The sequence below is a fragment of the Tetrao urogallus genome, assembly GCF_951394365.1.
Source record: "Tetrao urogallus genome assembly, chromosome: 3".
Taxonomy (NCBI): domain Eukaryota; kingdom Metazoa; phylum Chordata; class Aves; order Galliformes; family Phasianidae; genus Tetrao; species Tetrao urogallus.
In genome coordinates, this window is record NC_136815.1 from 40,710,103 (window position 1) to 40,731,871 (window position 21,769).

General features: G+C 43.0%; 2 protein-coding genes across 2 annotated transcripts in view; one reads left to right on the forward strand and one right to left on the reverse strand.

The window, feature by feature from the left end:
* Positions 1–12,110, reverse strand: part of SPIDR (scaffold protein involved in DNA repair) — a gene marked incomplete at both ends in the record, with an annotated part of 199,584 nt that extends 187,474 nt beyond the window's left edge. Inside the window, 5 exons of the mRNA XM_079533238.1 lie at positions 2,548–2,705; positions 4,708–4,887; positions 5,707–5,785; positions 6,106–6,261; positions 12,096–12,110. Of these exons, the coding sequence (XP_079389364.1) occupies positions 2,548–2,705; positions 4,708–4,887; positions 5,707–5,785; positions 6,106–6,261; positions 12,096–12,110 (588 nt within the window). The remainder of the gene's footprint in view (positions 1–2,547; positions 2,706–4,707; positions 4,888–5,706; positions 5,786–6,105; positions 6,262–12,095) is intronic.
* A 5,303-nt stretch (positions 12,111–17,413) lies between these two features.
* Positions 17,414–21,769, forward strand: part of LOC306944752 (ethanolaminephosphotransferase 1-like) — a gene marked incomplete at both ends in the record, with an annotated part of 46,088 nt that continues 41,732 nt past the window's right edge. Inside the window, one exon of the mRNA XM_079533349.1 lies at positions 17,414–17,470. Coding sequence (XP_079389475.1) covers positions 17,414–17,470 — 57 coding nt within the window. The remainder of the gene's footprint in view (positions 17,471–21,769) is intronic.

Consider the following 21,769-nt stretch of genomic DNA (forward strand, 5'->3'; position numbering starts at 1 on the left):
TTAAGATGAAACACAGACTGAAATGAGACTAGATTTACACCTGACACAAGCAGAAGTTTCATCTCTGTACCAATACAAGTCTTTCTGCATAGTTAATTGTCACTGAATAGAAGTATTTTTCAAATTAGATCTACTAATACATTGGAAAAAATAATTATTCACCTTTTTACATTTCCCAGGAGAAGCCTAGCATACTCTTATCATACATAAATAGTACAATAAAGATATTTGGCAGCAATCCTAAACCTCTAGAACCTCCTGGTGTTTGGTGCATTTTGAAGTGGAATAAAATAAATGTCAAGGTCTTTTGATTATCCACACACTTCATTGGGTTCCAGAGGTTTAGTAAACACCACAAAAATGATATATCAACATCTGGCTTTTTTCCTCCCTGCACCATGAACTATGCCTCAAAACTAAGAGGCTTTTCTTGAAAGAAACAGCAAGTGACCTTCTGTGAGGAGCACTTTCTGTATTCTCTCTTGGAACCATCCCAACTGTCTGCTATTTTTCCTAGGAAAACAGCATATCCCAAGCACAGCAAAGCATGCAAATGACATGTGCAATCACTGGGGCTGTGCCCTCCTACATACATCAAGTTCCCAGAGGAAAGTTCACTGGTAAGGCTGACCACCCATGGAAACCCCCACCACGTGACACTCTGACTGGAAAAGGGAAACCCGCAAAGGTATCCTCCTGTCCTGTTTACTCAGGGACTCCTGTAGTACTGTAAATATTCTGGTTAAGATTAAACAATTTCATTCCGTATGTTTGCATCTGAAAAGCCCTCTCATGAGGGCTCACCTCTTACTAATATTGAAGTGTCTCAAAATTTATCCAAATTTCCATCTACAGCGGGGTAACTCATGCTGATGTAGTAGAAGCGGGACGACTTTCTACCGCTCGCACAAATCCCGGGTCTGTTCCCCAGGTTCACGCCCTCGAACCCGACGTGCAAGCAGGTAACGGCCCTGCCCGGTAGCGCCCGCCGCTCGCAGAGCGGGCTTGCGGCGCCCCCTGGTGGGCACGGAGGGAGCAGCTGGAGACCGGCGCTAGGCTCCCGAGGGGCTGCGCGCCCAGCAGTGCGGGACTCGCTAACCGCATGCCGGCACTCCCAGCACGGGGCTGCACGGCCCCTCATACAGCGCTCAGCCACCCTCGCTGAGGAACGCCGTCCTCATGTGGTGACACCGCCCTTCGTCCTCTCACTCGGTTCCTCGAAGGGACAGGTTACTCTCCTGTTACTTCAAGGGGTGAAAAACAGCACGGGAGGTTCCATAGGAATATGAGGAAAAGCTTCTTTACTGTGAGGAAAAACTTTACTATGAGGGTGACAGAGAACTGGAACAAGCTGCCCAGAGGAGCGGTGGAGTCTCCCTTTCCGGAGATACGACCCACCTGCACACTTTTCTGTGTGACCTACTGCAGCAAAGCTGCTTTAGCAGGAGGTTGGACTCCACAGTCTCTAGAGGTCCCTTCCAACCCCCACAGTTCTATGATTCTGTATGGTCAGACCTCTGTTCTGCCTCCTCCAGGCCCAGCAATGCCAGCCCTCATACACCACATACGCCAACCCCAGCCCCCCACACTGCCGAGGAACAGAGAGGAGCAAGGACCTCACTGGAGACGCTCGTGAAGATGCGCCTGGCTTGCTGCACCAGAGAGAAGCTCAATGTCAGCCTGGCCTAGAATGGTGTCAAATCTCAACTCTTTTAATACAACTCATTTCACTGCAAAAGCTCTTCTTATTAAACATTTATTCTGTACTTGATAGGACATGCCTTAAGTTTTATTTTCCGCAGTTAAAAAACCTCCCCCATACAAGAATAGAAACGCTACCAGTCCTAGCTGATATGATTCAGTATTTACTTCCGCCTTTCCTAAGCTCTCCAATCCTCATCACCAAAAAGACAGTCCTATATTCATTAGTCTGTTACCTCACCACCGCTCAGAGATTATGTCCTATGCACAATAACTGAATTTGATGTAGGCAAGCTCTCAAAACACTCCAGAGAAATAAGAAGCTGTCTGATCCAGCACATAACAGGAAATTGACATTGACTTGCTGGAGAAAGCCATTAGACAAGGGCTACAAAGAATCCAGATCACCATATTTCTGGTAAGAAATCTAGATCCAGGACATCTTTTTGTGCACATGTTGAAATACAAGAAATTCCATTTAAGAATAAACTTTATTCAGAGTGATTAAACAGCTTGCTCAGAAAGACTGTGGAGTCCTCAAGCCTGAAGGTACTCAAAACACAACCACACAGCCCTGAGCAGTTCACTCTATCAGATCTTGCCTTCAGCACAGAGGTTGAACTGGATGATCCCCAGGGAGGAGCCTTCCAATTTCTAGGTGTGGGGCACTGGTGGTTTTGAGATTTGGCAGTCAGAGAAAATATCCCGAAATTCTTGCGAACAGGATTCCTTTTGAAGTTAAGGTAAAGAGAAGCCTCACATTCCTCCAAGTTAAGTGCAATCAAATAAGAATACACTACATAATTATAAGAGAAAAACTCCTTTTAAAAGAAAACGCTTTCTTACCTTACAAAGCTCATCATTCTCCTCTTGGACAGATAGAGAATTAAGATTTGTGCAGGAGTCAGTGTCCGATATCTCCAGTGAGCTGTCATCTTTCTCAGATTCATTACATTCATCTGCAGAATCACTATCCTTCTCCCAGTCAATAAACTCTGATTCATCTAAAGAAAATTCGTAATAATGTTTCTTATTCATTCCACATATTATTCAAAAATATGAATTTAAACAGTAAAACATTAATTATCCATGACTTGGGAAAAGCACAATTTTTGTGCTTTTTTTTTTTTGCTACATATGTTGAACCTGCCTTTATGTTTAACTACTTTATGATCCCATCCCTCATAAAATCCATACAGAACTTCCATGAATGAATATATTAAAAAAATAAAAATACAAAGCGCTGCCCATAAGGAGGCAGCATTTTTAACTACTTAGGTAAGTACTTGGTTTAGTTGTTAATTTCTTAGGATTTAGAGTGGTTATGGGCTTTTTTCCATCCAGTTGAATCAGATTTTTTTTTTCCAAGTGTACTTATTCAGAATTAACTGTTTTAAGTAAAAGCAAATGCATCAGACAGTGACCTAGAAGGGCTGCAAAGCTGATGGAAATTAGCACCTGTTATGAGTGGTAACTCCCACACATAAAAAAAATACTTGAAATGGTAACCTTGTAAAACCATGCCCAAATACACAGGTCTGCAAACCAAACCTTTGACAGATGTTCGTATTAATTTCTCCTAAACAATCAGGCACAAGAAAATATGTGCTTGCTTCAAGCAAAGAACAGTGACAAAATGGCAATAAACACAGACACTGCTCTTTCACCACACTCGAAACCACGTAGTCCAGAAATACACATGTGCTCATCTACAAGGATCTTCTGAAAGGCAGTGGAAGCCTGAGTTGCTGCAGCAGGCCTCCTCAACCTTCGGGTCCAAGCGTCTCAGCGCACAAGCTACTGGCAAAAAGAACCTCATTCAATTTTGAAAAGATAAAGTTTGGAGGAAGACAACTGAAGACCTGAGTTTTGCTTGTATTGCTTTTGCAGACAGCAGAGAAAGGAGGCACCTACATGTAAAGATGCTCTAGGCATCTCTACAGATATGTGGAACAGTGGTAGTATGCTCTGTTACAGTGCTACAACAGTTTCACAGAATTGAATCACAGAATTGTAGGGGTTGGAAGGGACCTCCAGAGATCATCGAGTCCAACCCCCCTATCACTAATTTCTTCACAGAACTTCCTAATTCTGAAGCCACCCAGACAAATAAACAGAAAGCTCTGGTTTGCCTGTGTGAATTCATTTCTGTTTCTAAAAACAAGCAAGCTATATAGAAAAAAACAAGCAAGCTATATAGAAAAAGTTTTAAATATAGTCATTGGTGACTAGTTTAGCACAAAGAGGTCTCTTGAAGCTATGTGTCACACCACATGCAACTTTTGATGGCAGTATGAACCCCAAGTTTTACCTTGTCACACATAAATTAGTCAATCCATTTGCTCAACTCACAGTCCTGTTTGAAAGCTACCAGATAACCAGGATCTGAAGTCCGTCTGTAGTGCTTCAGATCCAGCTCAAGTAATCACATTGAAAATACTCATGTTCTAATGCAAATTAAACATTATCCTAATCAACTAAAATACACAAGATTTTTCTGTCTTCAGCTGCACTTTAATCAAAGTCTCTGCTATCTGGCATGCCTTGCTCCATGAAATAGAAAGCAAGTCCTAGAAACAAAACTCATGGTTGCTTGCACAATACAGCTAGCAGAGAAAACAAGGAATACTGTGTACTGAAATGAAAACTCATGCCACGTAAAATGATGTTATCTGCAGCTGCAAAGCCTGCCACATCTACTCAGTATACGTAGAGGCAGCAACACCCACTAGAAGAACAGAGCAGGCAGAGGAAGGTGTTCACAACACCAGCATGGAAAAGGAAATGGTACAAAATGGACTCCAGAGTTTAATATTTTTTTTTTTACATAATTTATAATAAGAGGTTATGCTATACTCACTGATACGATGAAAAAAAGTCCTCCAAATGATCTAGACCTACTCTGATTAAGTCATGTCCTTTAGCCAGAATGATCTTGCAGTATTTTTGTCACAGCACTTGAAGCTGACAAAGTTCCTTGACAAATCTGCTCGTGTTTGGACTTACCTTCATCACTTCTGTCCTCTAACAAAAAATGCCTGCCCTGTGACTTCTCTGCTTTGCAAGTGAGGCTTTTTTTGCTGTGTAACCTTGAAATCGATGTTTTATTTTCATTATCTGAAAAATCACTGCCACTAGAGGTCCAAATTATGTCTTCAACTTCCTTAGAGCTTTCAGCAGCAGATCCTATTAAAGAGAATTGTAAAGTTTTAGATCGTTACAGAAATACAGTACAGTTAAATTTAAAAAATCCTATAAGAATTATGCTAAACTGTTTTTGAACTGGAAAAAATTTACTAGTGCTGTCAGCAAGCAAGAGATCAATACAGGAAAGTTAACTTAAATATTTCTTATACAGTCATGCTTTATTTTCATTTTGATTCTCTCTGCTGCTAGAGCAAGTAGAAAGACAAAGACTGAAGAAATCACTGCCCTATTTCTCCTTTCCTCTGGACTCAAAAAGTGCAAGATATGGAGACAGTCCATAAGTCCTCATACTCCTCACGATGCCTAGGGTTCTTTTTCCAATCACAACACTAAACAGACTCAGGTACATACAGAAGATGGTGAATGCAGGATGCTGACAAAGTTCTGTTTCACTGTCTATTCCTCATACTTATACAATACCTTGTTTCTCTCATGCCTGCTTCTCAGTCTCTAAAGTGAAGTGAGAATTATTTCACCCTCTATCTAGACAGCTACAAGTTGGTTTTCACTTCCTGCTCTTAAAATTGTGGACAGTGTTCCGTCCCTGCCAAGATACATAGTATATACTATATTAGTAATAGTCTACCTGTTCAAGAGCAATAGCTAAAGTTTTTGCAGAGCTGGCATTCCAGGTTAAGAGAGGAGCTCAATCACAATAGCATCAGGACTGTCTCATCAAAATTAGATTCTAAGTACAAACACAGAAGAAAACCAGTACTTCTAGCAGCTTACACCTTGATAAGGGACAAAAAGTAGAAGTCTTTTTGACAGTACCAAGACAACATTGTTGTAACATACCAACTGGGCTTTCAGCAGTTGTTAAGAGTGGTCCAAGGTGCTTCTTAGTCTTAGATTTATTATCAGCAGATCTCAGTGACTAGAAAGAGAGATGTAATCAAGATTATCCACACTGAATTAAAATTGTCCTTATAGCAATATACTTCAGATCTGTTATTATACACCCACCACAACTGAGCACATCTTCAGACAGATTTTTCAGTCTCCTACTACACTGTAGTATCATGAGAACATTAACATGAAAGCTTAACTTTCATCACTGAGGAAAATATAAGTTCACTGTGACAATGACAAGATTGACATCTAACCCTGTGAAGAGCAAAAGACACTATTTTCAGCATTAAAATGTCAAAAAGGGGCAGGAAGACCATGCTTTCTTACACCTTTAAGCAATTTTACCTCCAGCATAGAAGTACTCTCAAAGCCATCCCCACACCTAAGCCACGCACTGGAAATGGAAGCTGCAGCCACTGATGCCCTGAGACTTGATTTTTTCAGCTGTAGGGTTGTCTCATCTGGGAAGGACGCGCACTCTGCATTCCAAAACCGCTTCCGCTAAGAAAAAGAAACCCATCAAAAACATGAACGTGCAAAATGCTTCTCAAGTGAAATTCACTTAACCTAGACATTCCCTTTTTCTAAATACTTCCAAACAAACTCCTTATTTTAAAACGGATGGAAAAAGTTCTGAACACTTCCAAGCATTTCTTGCGCAACACCACACGACAACAGTAGCGCTAATTGTCACGGCTAAATCTGACCTTTGACAAGTGTGCCTTTCACTGCTCATCTACGTTCAGTTTGTAGTATCTGTTAGCTGCCCAATGAGGACAACAGTCCCAAGAGCAGCTCAGTAAAGTACATTATAACTACATAAATCCTTCAAATTCTCGTTTAATCTGATTGAATCCCGTGTTGTGCAGGAGGTCAGACCAGGTAATCAATAGCCAGCGCTCCATTAAACAACAAGCAGCAAAATACCAAGAACACCAGGCAGAACTCTTTCAGCTTCACAAATAACATTTGTTTTCATCCATTTCTCCATAGTTGCAGATAAAGTGATGCACTTTCCTTACGTGCAATGTGAAAGTCATTTGGACTATCAAGTAAGCTATGAAAACAGGCTCCTCATTTGCATCCAGCACTAATTTCATGCAATAGATTTTACACGTGAAACCAGTTTAAACTGTTACCTCTAAGACTCTACATCAGTTTACACATATAAATTGAACTTGAGCACAGTAAAGATTTCAGTTCACTCTGCTGCTGAAACACTTTAGAACACTTTGACAGTACTTAAGAAGTACACCAAAGCTATGTTAATCAGCACATAAAGACAGGGGAAAGAAAGAGGTCAGGGGCAGCTTTTGTGTCTGATGTGTATTTGTTTCTTCCTTAACTTCTGAGTGCTGGCCATAATGAAAAAGGTACTTCCAAAAAGCACACAGTGAGCAGCACCTTGGTTTGCCCTTCAGTCAACCAGTCCTGTTTTATACACTAAACCAGTCCTAATTATACACTGAAACACAGAGAATAGATTCAGGCACATACATAATGCCAACTGATTTGTAATCCCACTGTAGATTACATAGGAATACCCAGCCAGTAATTTGAACGCAGATTAAGATCTATTTGTATTTTTCAAAAAGGGGATTCCAGTCAATTCCTTTGTTAATTTTTGCTTTGTTAGTTATTTTTGGAACCTTAACCAATGTTGGAAAGCTTGCCTATGTGTACGCTATCAGGACTTCTAAACCTATACAAGATAAATTTTGCATAACAAAACCTGCAGTATGTGGCAGATCAAAGTCCAGTTTTGGGCCCCTCACTGCAAGAAAGACATTGAGGCCCTGGAACGTGTTCAAAGGAGGGCAACAAAGCTGGTGAGGGGTCTGGAACACAGGCCATATGAGGAGAGGCTGAAGGAGCTGGGAATGTTCAGCCTGGAGAAGAGGAGGCTCAGGGGAGACCTCATTGCTCTCTATAACTTCCTGAAGGGAGGCTGTAGTGAGCTGGGGGTCGGCCTCTTCTCTCGTGTCATTAGTGATAGGACCAGAGGGAACGGCTTCAAGCTACGGCAGGGGAGATTCAGGCTGGACATAAGGAAGTATTACTTTTCAGAAAGGGTGGTCAGGCACTGGAATGGACTGCCCAGGGAGGTGGTGGAGTCACCGAGCCTGGGGGTGTTCAAGGAAAGGCTGGATGTTGTGCTGAGGGACATGGTTTAGTGGGAGCTATTGGGAATAGGTGAACGGTTGGACTGGATGATCTCTTAGGTCTTTTCCAACCTTGGTGATTCTATGATTCTATGAAAATGTGGTTCATCCAGTCATGTTTCTTAACTGGGGTACTGCAATTTGAAAGAATGTGCATCTGTGTCAGTAACATCACTATGACTTGCTCGGGGGTTTACAATACACAGCTTTTGATGGTCAATTAAAAGCAGAGGCAGTTGGAAACAACTGAAAAAGCCACACAAATGCATGTACCAAGAGTTACATAAAATAGGCTTTGTAATGAATTTCTATTGTCAGGAAGCATTTTAAACAGCACTATAGAATGACTATGTCCTGTTTCTCACCATATTACCCTTAAAAATCATTAAATCCCTTTTCATGGAGAATCCCTCAGTTTCTCTGCAGCGCAAGTACCAATGGAAGCAAAAAGAACACTGCATAATAAGTGCAGTGTGCCATGGCAGATGAGGTAGCATCAGTGCTGTGGGAAGGCACATATAAAAGAGGGCACACACACTACGTATATATATGCATATATATACACACATATGCACAGTGTTTTAAAAAAGAAAAATACACCATGTAAAACGCATATATTTCAACGTGCATAAAACAACTTGTGCTCATATAAACAAAGCACTTTTTTTTAATAGAAAGCTGTAATATGAATGCTCTGTGGAACAGAAAAATAAAGCTAGATTTACACAGACAAAGCTCAAAAGACAAATACTTAAGAACACAGGTGACACTGCTGAGTTCTCTCGGACGAAGGCTCCAACCACCAGCCATGGGGGCAGCTCTGCAGAGCACTGTGCACAGCTCACAGGCACCGTGGGACTGTGCCTGTGCTGGGAAAGGCAACGGCTGTGCCAGCCAACCCTGCAGAGCTGCTGCCCCTCACACCTCTGCACAGAGACCTGCTGCTGTGGGAACACACCGGCTGGCACACGAACAGCAAGGTTTAGCTCCGGTCTGCTTCAGGGCAACAGGGAAACTGATAGTTGAAGAAACTCGTTTCTCTCAGTATTGCTAACAAAGCTAGTCCAAAGGACATGCTGTTCCTAAAGAACAGCAACACAAACAGTGAGTTCCTTCCACCTCAAGTCACAAAGTTAATCTATCTTTTTCCTCTGGCATAGAAGTGGGACACAAAAATATATTAGGTAATATGTTGCACATGAAGTATCCAAACCCAAGGTATTGGTATTAGTGAAGTTCAAAGAAGCTAGACCACATGGATCCAGTGCATCTCAAAAATCAAAACGTACTCAGAAGGGCCACAGAATAATCTTGTAGATTTGAGCACAGTGTCTGGAGACAAAATACGCTCTCTAATTTTGAGTTTAAATTCAGACTAGCATGGCTACCTTATGCAGAAATTGTCTGCTGACCTCTGTTCATGAAAGCACTGTACTTTTTCTCTGGAGCAATTCCTTTTAAGCAACAACAACAAAAAATAACAGTGCTGCATGTGTCACTGGATTAGGATCAACCCCTCCATGCCAAAGGCACAGAAAACAATCCTTCCCTCACTATCCCTGCAGTAACTCTCAGCAAAATAAAGGGCAACTCAGCCTCCATGGGTAGAGGTGTGCAGTGAGGAAAAGTGAGACAGAGACATCTCAAATACATAATGATTGGACACCAGACTGCTAAACGTATGAGGCTGGAGTGCTGGTTTTGATTTTTAACTAGATGGTCCTATCCAGAACATCTCCACTCAACCAATCCATATATCATTACTTCTGCAAATATTTGTTAAGCAGAGGCACCCTAAATGCAGTCACTGGGACATATGTTCAATGTCTACTAACTGCACACAGCCATTTACACACCACACAATCTCACTTCCTTGAGCCTGTGCCAAAAACCACAAAACAAACCCCCACAAAAGCATGACCCAGTACTGTATCTAATGCATACGCCAGCAACATCTCTTTGATACATCACTTTCTCTAACACAAAAACAACACAAGCTGAAGGACAAAAAAGAAAAGGTTTTGCTGTATGACTCCTGCTACTGACCTGCAGATCGGTTAGTTGCACCACTTAAGAACAAAAATTATTTCAATACACTTGTTGCATTCTTCTCTAGCACAGAGCAGGCAAGATGCTGAAGTTCTTGATCTCAAAGACTTTTTTCCCCCATTAAAAATAGCTTCTGAATACATCACAGAAGGACACAGAATGATATCAAACACTGACCAACAACCATTCTCATCCTTCACCTTCATCTTTACAGTCTTCGCATGAAAACACTCATAAATTAGAACAAAGGAGTTCCAGGCTTTAAGAGCCCAATTTTAAGACTGCATAAAACTGAATTTGACAACAGAAATCTCATTCTCAGCAGAACTCAGCATTCATGCCACTGAGCTCCTGAACGTAGAGTTTCCATTTTCAGTGCCTGGATGGAAATTGAGGTTTTCATTTGTTTGAAATATTAAAATATCCTTGCATTTTAAACATTCAAGCGAGGATTTAAAATCAGGCTGTATTATTTCAAGTCAAGATATTTTTTTTTTCCTTAATGAAAACCAGCATACATCCTTTCCAAAGTCAACTGGCAAGAATACCAGAATCTTCACTAAGAAGTGTTCTCACCAAATTGTAATAATTTTTTAAAAAATGCTGAGCTGCATTACTATGGTCACAGTGACCTGGCATTCCTCCTTCCAGCTGTTAGCATGCACTTTAAAAAAATATATATATATATTATTTTACAAAATACTTCTCCTACTGATGCTGATGTAAGGGATGGATATTTTTATATTTTAAAACTCTTATGTTTCTTAATTTTACTTCTGTTAACAAAAGCCTATTTTCTCATTAACTGATACACATGTGGATATACACACACACAACTATGTAATATTACCATTTGAAAGCTGAGCGTTTTTTTTAAACCTATACATGCTTACGTAAGCATCAATACAAGTTACTGTGATAACACTGAGGGAGAAAGCCCTCCCAGAATAAGGATACTACTAAAATACACTTCTTGCACATAGCTTGTGCCAAGTCGTAGTTAGACATAAATCTGCACTTTACCAATCAAACTGATGATAACAGAAGTATATAGAAAAGCTTTCTCATGATTAGGTTATCCAAAACATTTCAGATACAATCATAACACCACACATTAGTTAATACCAGGTCAGTTTATTTCTTGAAGTGGCTTAATTAATAGAATAGTCAGCAAATGCAGAGGACTGCTGTCTTCTCACCTGACCAATACAGCTGTCATTGATACAGTAACTAGAAACAGTGTCTACAAATTATTACCAAAAAGCTGTAATTAAACGTCAAAGCAATCTAGTTCAGCCTCAGTTGCTCACCTGTATTTTCCAACAGTCAATAACTTATAGAACCTTTAGAAGAAGTAGAGTACGTTACCTTAAGCCTGATGACATTTTTCAATAAAAATGACTTTAAACTTAGCTGTACTTAAAAAACTGGGGTGAAATACTCATACCATTTCCACCCATGTGCCAAAAAGATAAACGATTTTTTTTTTTTTTTTTTTTAGCACCTACACCTGACACTGGAGGTCTGTACAAGGCTGCCCAGAGTACCTGTAGGTGTCCCTTCCCTGCAGGTGTTTAAAAGCAGCCCGGCCGGGGGCCCCGTGCAGCCCGAACCGGCGGCTGGGGACGGCAGGGGATTGGAGCTCGGCGCTGTTTAAGGCCCGTCCCACCCTAAGCCGTGCCGTGGCTGCCCGCACAGGCGCCAGGCGGCAGCACGGGGCCGGGGGCACAGAGCAGCAGCACCCCGAACGGCGCGCGCCTCCGCTTGGCTCTCTTCCCGCCCGCGCCCCGAGAGACCGAGCCACCGAGAGAGCGTCAGGGAACCCGCCCGCCCCGACCAAAGCCCCGGGGTTTACTTTCCACGGCTGCCACCGAAGCCGCCGAGCCCCGTCCGCGGGGCTCCGCCGTACCGCGGCAAACCCCCAAGGCACGACGCGAGGAGGGCACAGCGTCCGGGACGCGTCGGAGCGGGCCGTAGTCGACCCCTTCCGGGGAGCCTCAAGGCCCGAGCTCCCAGCGGCGAGGGCGGGCAGCGGGGCCGGAGCTCGCCCTGAGGGGAGCGCGGCTATTAACCCGCCTCGCGCACCCCCTCCCGCACGGATCCCCTCGGCGCGCACACAGGTACCTTCCGACTGGGCATCGCCCCCGGCAGGGCGGCCCGAACCCCGGTCACGTGGCAGGGGAGCCCTAGGGGCGTGGCGACAGAGGAACCCCCAGCCCGGCCGCACCGCCTCCCTTTCTAGCTTTGGCGCCAACAGAGCCGCCGCTCTTCATTGGGCGGGCCGGTGACGTCACGGAGGAGAGCGTCGCGCATGCGCGTGTTAGCGCCCAGGCTTGGCGGGTTTTGTGGTGCCGTCGGGCTTCCGGGGGCGCTTCGCCATGTGAAGTGGTGATCCCGAGCAGTGAGAGGAGAGCCGTGTTTCGGCTGTTGGGGCAGGAGGAATCCTTTGGGTGGTGTCTGCGTCGCTCAGATCTGACAGGGATGATGGGTGCTGTGTTAACAGCTCAAGGAAATAAACAGCTCGTACCTAACAAAGCAAAATGCCAACACAAGACAAAATGCTTTATGTGAAATTCGCTTGCTGTTAAGCCACGAGCTTAACATGTTCAACTCTAAACTAACACCGGCATGCATTTACAGGCAAGAAAATATAAACAGTGCCAAAATGTAGGGCCTTTGAATGGAGCTTGTCTTGCTGCAAAAAGTCACTGCAGCCATCTGAAGGGCAAAGAAGGCTGACAGCCTTTGACAGTGTTTTCCTGATTCAGGAGGAAGCGTTGGCAGAAAAAGGGCATCCCAGTTATTTTTAAATGCTTTTGTGTTGTCTTGAGAAGGTCAGACTGTCAATGGTGGTGTAAGGATAGAATAAAAAACAATCTTTGTAAAAGAAAGAGAAAAAAAAAGAATTATGTTTTATATTTCAGCATAACTAGAATTTGTAAATGTATATGTTTTGTTAGAAGGCACTGTATGACTAATTTTTGTTATTAAACCATAATTGCATGTATCTGCAGCTATACTGTACAGTTTGTATTTTTTCCAAGGCACCCTGGGCCAATACCTATCTCACATTCCCTTGGTGAAACTGACACTAATTAAAGTGCATTTTGCAGAGAGAGAGAAGAGCCAGAATCATCATTTACAACTCATGCTGCCTTTGATTGTTATGTTCAAAACAGAGTTAAAAGCTGTATGTTCACATCCTTCCAAAAGCTTGCAGTACTTCTTTTCCAGTTACCAGATTGACAAATTAGTTCAATTATGCATCGTCAAGGTGGTTTTCTTTGATATTTCAAGAGGAATTACTGTGCTATTCAGTTAGGTAGGTTATGTTAGAGCTAAATAACAGAAATACTCAAACCACAAAGGTTTAGCCAGATAAATGAATATGTGTTATTTTTTTCTGTAGTCTCCTTTTAAGGATTACAAGATACTTGTATCTAGCAGGAATTTCCTTCTATGGAATCACAAGAAAGTGACCCAATAAACAGATTTATTTATTTGCTTTAATGTTCTTCATAAAGTAATACTAAAATGACATGGAAATAGAGGAAAGAAGCCAGAAAACAACCCTATATAGTATGAATTAAAATAGAGCTGTGATTGTTTTAAAAATAATTTTTTTGTGAAAAAAGAATACTGGATAGCCAGCTTTTTCACAAAGGCCTAAAGAAGCTTTGTAATACTTGTACATTGTTCTTCCAGTCCGTTAAAAGTTTCTGTGGGTTATACCTGTCATCACATCTTGCAGGCATGAACAATAGTTTAATTCCATACTTTGATCTGATGTACCAATTGACTGTTTGTGCTCAAGATCATGATGCCACTGCTTAGGAAACATTAAGAAATAGAACTCTTTGTATCCCAGTGCATTAAATATCTATTTTAAAAGAACAGAAATTTCATGTAATCAATAAAACGATTTCTTCAGTAAAATCTGAAAAAAAAATAAAAACAAAAAAGGGCATTTATTTTTCTGCTGTTGCTTGCATGGACATTTTTAAATCCATGCAGAAAGAACTTCTCTCTCAAAGAAACAAAATGTATTTTAGACAAATTAATCAACAGATAAGGAGGCTTGGATTACTGAACCTCGAAGAACTTGTTTCTATTGAAGGAATGTGCCTGTCCTTCATTCTAATATGAGTTTATGGATTCATTTCCTCCGATGGAGCATTAAGTTACAATTCTAAAAGCTTTCCAGTGTATAAAACCTTCAAGGACAATGTCAAATTCGAACACAGAGGAAGATGTTTGGTTAAAGTCATTTCCTTAGCAAAGTTTTGAAAGTCACAAACATCCCAGCCACTTAATTGGAATGAGACAGGGAGATAACTCTAAGTATTTTAGAGCCCATGTTTCAGGATCAGCTTCTAACAGGTAATAGGTGATCCCAAAGCCTAGCCTAGATCAAAGACAAGTCAGTGTAGATCCAACACATTTTCTCCTGTAGACTGTGTTAAGTTTTTATGATTTCCAGCTTTCTAATGTTTCCTAGGAAACAACATGTAAAACTTCAGACTTCTTAGTCCCAAAGCTATGGCTTCAGTTCTGCTGCAAATTAAATGGTACCACTGCCCAGTGTGATATGCAGTGATATCCCTTTTTTCTTTCGTAACACTTGTATCTGTGGTGTAGTGCTCCTTTCTAATATTGTCTTCCATGCACCAGTGGCACAAAGTGTCTGATCTTTCAAAATAATAAATCACTACTTTTCTTTCAGTGCTACACATCATTAGCAAGCAGCTCTGAAGTCTTGGGAATTCCCTTACTAATTTCACTGGAGTCAGATCTGGCCTCAAATTATTTCCCTCTGAGCTGCAGAAAGCTCTGTATGGGTAATTTCTTAAGTACTAAAGTCTGAACTACCACGAACATTCAAGCCAGAGATTTTATAAAACTTAAACCTTTCCTTTACTGAAAGTTAACTGTGCTCTGATTTGCGCATTTGCCTTAATGTTTATTTCATCCACACTCAAATTCATGAAATGGAAGTTCTTTCAGGTCATAATACCCACTTACTGGAGCCAGCTAGAGCTCTATTTTCCTCAGGCTACAACTCAGTAATTTTCCAGAACATATACAAGGGAATGTGCTATAGCACTAAGGCTGCTTTCATTGCTTTTCCAACATTCCTGTGTGAAGAATAGGTAGGTTGAACCATAACTGAAACATCTGTCTGAAACAGCATCAAAAGCATCTGGGAGAAAATAAATAAATAAATACATAAATTGTGAGATAAACTTCTGAACATACCATAGCACCCCAGACTGGCTGAGGCTGGCAGTGCCTTCTGGCTCTGTTGGACTCAAGCCCTGCTTCTGCAGGGACACCAGAGCAGGGGCCCAAGCCCACGTCCAGGCAGCTGCTGGAGGTCTCTGAGTAGCAGACCCCACACAGCAGACCTGCCTCTGGGCAGCCTGTGCCAGCGCTCTGTCATGTGCACAGCACAGAAGTGCTTCTGGCGCTCTGACGGAACATCCTGTGTACCAGTTTGTGTGAGTTGCCTCTTATCCTGGCACTGGGCACCACAGAAAAAAGTCTGGCTCTGTACTCTTTGCACCCTCCCTTCAGACTTCTACGTACTGAGATCCCTGGAACCTCCTCCAGGCTGAACAGGCCCAGCTCTTTTAGACTCTCCTACCCAAAGCTGACTGCTTCAAATAAAGTAAAATGTGATGATTAGCAGACACAGAACATGCTGAGGTACAAATCCATAAAATTGCATTCTTACACATACGCAATCTTGCATTTTCTGGATAATGGAGCATTTGCTAGAGTTTTGTTTTGTTTTTAAATTATTTTATGTGTTCATCAGCGAGAGTTTTGAGTGAAGGAAATAAAATTTGTGCTCTATATCTATCAGTGTGTATCTACCTTCTATATCAATATCTTCCTGGCAGCAATTCTTTTTAAGATAAACTTTGAAGCCTGTGGAGAGGAAAAATATTTTGTTACCTTTCAATAAAGCAAGTGCCTTTTCTACCACCTGAGTGGCTGAGGGAGCTGAGATTGTTTAGTCTGGAGAAAGGGAGACTCAGGGGAGACGTCATCATGCCCTACAACTTCTGAAGGGAGGTTGAGATGAGGAGAGCTTTGGTCTTCTCCCACGCAACAAAGAGAACCCAGTGAAATGGCCCAAGTTGTACTAGAGGAGGTTTAGATTTGGTATAAGGAAAAACTTTCTCTCAAAGAGCGGTCCAGGGAGGTGGTGGAGTCACCGTCCCTGGCAGCGTTCAAGAGGCATCTGCATGAGGAGCTACGAGGTACGGTTTAGTAGCTTATTGGATAGTAATGGTGATAGGAGAAGGCTGGACTAGATGATCTTGTAGGTCCTTTGCAACCTTGTGATACTACATATCTATCACATATCTCATATTTGTCCAGGTGCATTTCTGCTTTTGTGTTTGAGGTTTGTGAGTGTCTGAGTTAAGGAATGAAAGCGATAACTAGAAAATGGTCAAGTCACTTTTAGTAAACTAGTTGTATAAACAAACCCTCTGCTGACTACAGGAGTAGTCACGAGCCTTTTCTCAGACACCCTTGTAAATAATCTTGATAGCATAATACAGCTTAAAAACATGGTAGTAACAATGGGAGGTGAAGGAAACCCCAAATCAAAATCCAGTGTATGAGTGCACATTAATTTAAATTGTCGGATCCAAATACTTTACCTTTCCTGACTGGCATGAAGCGTTAACTCAGTAACGTGAAGCTCAGTACTTACGCACTGGCAGTTTTCAAGGCCTGACGTTCAGATGTTGCTGCTGGAAGCAGAATGTGGGTGTGTGTCTTAAGTGATTAATGTGTAATTAATCATAGAGAACAAGAGCCATCGTATACAGCTTGCACTTAGTGATTTTAACTTGTATATAAATTCCTATCGAACCTGCACAGCTTGTAAAATAACACTGGCTCTCACAATGCCTGGAAGAGCTGAGTAATGGATTTTAATTGATTTCGTTGCTGGATAGATTCCCGTTGGTGAATAGGATCTCACGCCCTGACGTGCACAACTTCCCCACCGAACAGCGTGCACAACTCCCCACCGAACAGCGTGCAGTGAAGGTAACACGAGGTGAAAACCGCGCACTCACGAGCATCTGCAGCCCAACAGTGGCTCCGCGCTATCTGCAATACGGAAGGCAGAAAAACAGTTAACCAGAAAAACACATTCAGGGCCCGAAGGCGGCAGACTGAAGGCGTCTCCAGCCACCGGCAGCTCGCCGGCACGGAGCCCGGGGACACCCCCGACACGGGGAGCCCCGCCACACGGGCGGGAGCACGGGGCAGAGCCGGGCGGCGTCGAGGCCCGGCAGCGGGAGCCGGCCCCGGCCTGACGGGCGCGGGTGGGTGCCGCCCTCCAGACCCGCCCTGCGCCCGCCCCCGGCCCTCCCGGCCCCTCCAGCTCCGCCGCTGCCTTCCCCGCCCGGCGCGGCGCGATGTGGCGGTGGCGGTATGTGAGCGGCCGGCAGCTGGACGGCTTCCGCCACTACAAGGTAACGGCTCGTAGCCCCGCGGGATTCCGCGCCGGGTGGGCTCCGGCCCTCGCGGGTGTCCCGGGGCTCCGGCACGGGCTGGGGCGGCGCGGAACGGAGCCCCGCTGCCTGCACAAGGCTCCGGGGAGGTGAGCGGGTGTTGCGAAGCGTCAGGTCCTGGTGGAAACCTGGTAGCGGTGTTTGCAGCGGGTAGCTGCCTCTCGGAAAGCCGTCTGCGTTTTAAAGAATCACGAGTCACAGAACGTAGGGAGTGGAAGGGACCTCTGGAGATGACCTAGCCTGCCCCTCTGGTAAAACATGGGTGAGGTATGGTCTCTGTGTGCATCTTTATGGGGCTGGTTGTGTTCCGTGCATCCTGCCTTCAGAAGAATGCTTCCGATTTGAAAAGAAATACGAAAGCTGGAGAAAAAAAGAAAAAAAAGCTTACCTAAAGAAGTTGAAACAAACCTGATGTTTGCAAATAAGAGACCTGCAGAATTTAAATGAATGGGTGGGTCGCTAAATATCTTGATTTACTGTGTGCAGCAGATGTACGAGATACTGAGTTTCGTTCCCAGGCTGCTGCCTGCATGGTGCCTCAGCAGAGGTGCGGGTGCCCAAGACACCCCGTGCAGCCCCATCAGCACACCTTCACCTGTTCCGTCCTGTAGCACGGGGATGTGCGAGCTTCCAGAAACCAACCTCTTATTTCAGGCCTGCTTTCCCAGAGCTGTTTCCACTCCTTGCTTCTTGCTTTTTCCTAGTCCGGCTGTCTGCTCTCTGGGGTTCCCACCCAGCTCTGCTCACTGCTGAGGGAGTTATTTGTGAGCAAGTGTGGCTGCAAGATCTGCTCCAGGATACTTCCCGGCAGCTTGTTTAGTGAGCAGTTTGGTAAATGTGCTAACCTGGCTGGGTGTCTGCTGTGCTGTGGGCTGCTGCTGGCTGTGAGCTGCACAGACCCATGCTTTGGCAGCAGAGCCAAGCTCCTGACTGAGATTGCCTGAGGAAAACTGAAAAGCTATTTTGAGATGGAACAGACATAATAGTTGGGGTTTGTCAGGCAAACACAAGGAATTTGTGTTACATTCTTCCTTATCATTTGGGCAAAAGTAGCAGCAGACAAACACAGATAGAAAAGAACCAAAATAAATTTGTTTGTTTGTTTGTTTTTTTTAAAGCTTGTATCCACTGTGTGCTTCTAAAGAATTAATCATTACCAGAAGGCAGAATCACATATTGCAACATTTTACTTGAGTGTATTAAAATGACTTTGGTTTCTTGGTTGCATTGGAAAATATGTTGGACCACTTTCTTAACCATAGGGATCAGCCAGCACATTTGAGAAGTATCTGTTAAACTGTGATCTGGAAAATGATGGTAAGTGCAGGTTTTGGAGAAGTGAGACCAAACAGCAATTTCTTCATTATCCCAGGTCACTTGGGACAGGGGCACGGCAGAAACAAATGACTCAGAGTAGCACAGCCAGATGAGGTGGGCACTGCAGGTTGTAGTAATTGCCCACCCTGCTCCAGTCTGCAGAAGGTGGTGGCAGAGCAGGCAGTGGCCCATTCCTGCAGTGCTGCTCACAACATATTTGAGCTTCCAGATGTGCAAGGGGAATGAAGCAAGGTGAGGCAAGCAGACCCTATCAGAATCCTCCATCTCGCCCGACCTCCTCCCTGCTCGCTCCTATGCCCAATGCTGTCACCACAACCACAGCTTCTTGCCCCTCCCAGGCCAGAGATAATACTCTTCCACTCCTCATTGCTCTCAGGCTGCCATCCCTCCCCCATTTTCAGCTTGAACTCAAGGCCTCAGCCTGCACCTCCAGCTTTCTACCCTGCTTCCTTTACTGCTGAGTCAACAGGACCAGTGTTAAACTCAGCTCACTGTGCCCAGCAGACACAGGTTTCCTCCAATTCCTTTTTTGGTGGACCAAGCTCTAGAGCACATGGGCATGAGAGCAGGCCCTGTGGAGAGCTGGATAAGCTCTGGGAGGATTTAAAAGAGCTAAAGCAACCTATTGCTTCAGACCTGAAGCGTGCCTGGGAAGCTAGATAGAGGCATCCATCTCCACTGTACACTACATTGCAGCATTGTGTTTGCACTAACACAGTGGCTCAGTGCAATCCACACTTTGCACAATTTCTCCACTGACAACTTAGAGTCAAACATAACACAACTTAAGAGTGTGTAATCAGTTCCATTTCATAAAGGTAAACTTAGCAAGAATAAATCACTTTGTAATTTTCAAAATCTTCACACAGCTGAACTCATTTCTTTGCCATGAATGCCCCAATTGTATGCCTTAGCCATTTTCTGTCTCTTGTTCGCAGTGGGAGGAGGGTTTTGGCAACAGAACCCATACAGTTCTTTGCAAAGGGAACAGCAGACCTAATGAATGCAGAAACTTCAGCACCCTTTAGCATCATCAGGTGCACGCTTATTTAGCATTACAGCTCAGATCAGGAGTGCGTTTTTAGGCAGGTCTGCCATTACCAAGCTTTGGTTCATGTCACAGTGCCACCTTGAAGCACACAAGAGTGATTCCCTTGGAATGATTCTAATCTAGGTATATTAGGCACACATGAATATACCTAGATAATCTAGGTATATTAGGCACACATGAATGTAGTTATTAGCATGCAGTCTATGAAGTTAGACTAGAATAAGATCAGTGTAAAACCTTCTGAAATCATTACGACATGGACACTAGTCCTCAGTGTCAACTATACAAATATATGCTATATAAATCTGCCCCTGTTGGTCTATTCTGAATGCTAGTGGGGACATAGCCATTTAGAGGCTTGTTCTTCTTTGCTCTGGTCCAAACTGTGCAGTGAACAGGTGGAGGGGTGATGATGAGATATGCAACCCTTGGTATTGCTGCTGTGTGTATATACTGCCTTGTTTCTGCCTGGGGGGCAGATGGGAATGTACTGATTTCAGACAATTGCAAGCACAGGAGATTCACTGTAATTGTAGAGCAGAATAAGCTCATACCTGGACTTGGTTCTGCTTCCTACCGTTAGGAATAGCTACAGCCAACTACAATTTTAGGACTTGGGTCATGTTGTTCCTACTTTAGTATTTCTGTTACCAGCATTTTTCGTTGGAATTACACTGCATGACTGCCTTTCTTTTTTCTTCTTTCTTTTTTTTTTTTTTTTTTTTTTTTTTTTTTTTCTTCCTGTTTAGATTTCTGTTAGAAGCAGGCAATTCTGAGATAGCCAGGTAATGAGAACAAATAATAGCAGAATTTAGTTATCTTTATCCTCCTTGCCAGAGTCAAATAATGTTAATGAGCTCTTGTCACTGCCTGTTCCAATCACTTAGGACTTCCCCTGCAAGCTTACCTTGAGTTGGTCTCTCTATAGGACCTGTGTTCTGAGGTTTGTCAAACAAAAAACTTTCACACATCATCCTATTTCAGAATAAATAAGATCTAAGAACAAAGTTCATCAACTTGATTGAAAGAATAGACTTGGCAAAATGTCATGCAAAAATCAGATATAAAGTTACAAACTAAGGACTAAGATGCCACATTTTCACTTGATATATCTTCAGCATTTCTGTCCTCTGAGATATCTTCAGAGCTGAACTCTGAAGAGCAGGGGATGCTAAATCAAGAAGATAAGATTTCATTTCCGTGAGACTTCTGATACTGTCCCACGTTCCTGTAAATACACTGAGTACAAGTAATTAAGAAGAAATCAATACAAAATGGAAATGTATTTCTCTAAAGTTCTCTGTCAAAGTAGGAAACTGTATCAAATGGAATTCTATCCACAGAACCACCTCTGTCCCAGTTCCATTATTGTTCAATATTTTCATTAGATGCCAGAACAGAGAATACTCTTGTAAAATTTTCAGGTGATACCAAAGAACTTTGAAGAATAGGCTTATGATTTAAAATGTTCTTGACAAAGAGATATAATGGCCAGAAATGAATATGATGCAATTTGGTCAGTAAGGCACAACGTGTAAGGAAAAGAAATTCAGCATTTCAACTGTGAAATAGAAGACAACAGACTGCAAAATAGATACCTGGGATTGGTGTGTCATCAGAGTTGTAACTGCTTTAAACAAGAGAAGTTGTTACATGTGAAGTGTCATAGATAATCAAAGGGGCTGCATATACTGCTGTCCTTGAGGTACCACTTGGGTATCGGATGGAATAATGCACCCTACTTGGCACACAATTTACAGTCCACAAAATGGCTTTAAAATGTTTAAGACTCTCAGAAAATGCAAGCTGAGAGAAACAGTCATAATACACTCAGATTAGAAGAATACCAGCCAGATAGTCTTTGTGCATGC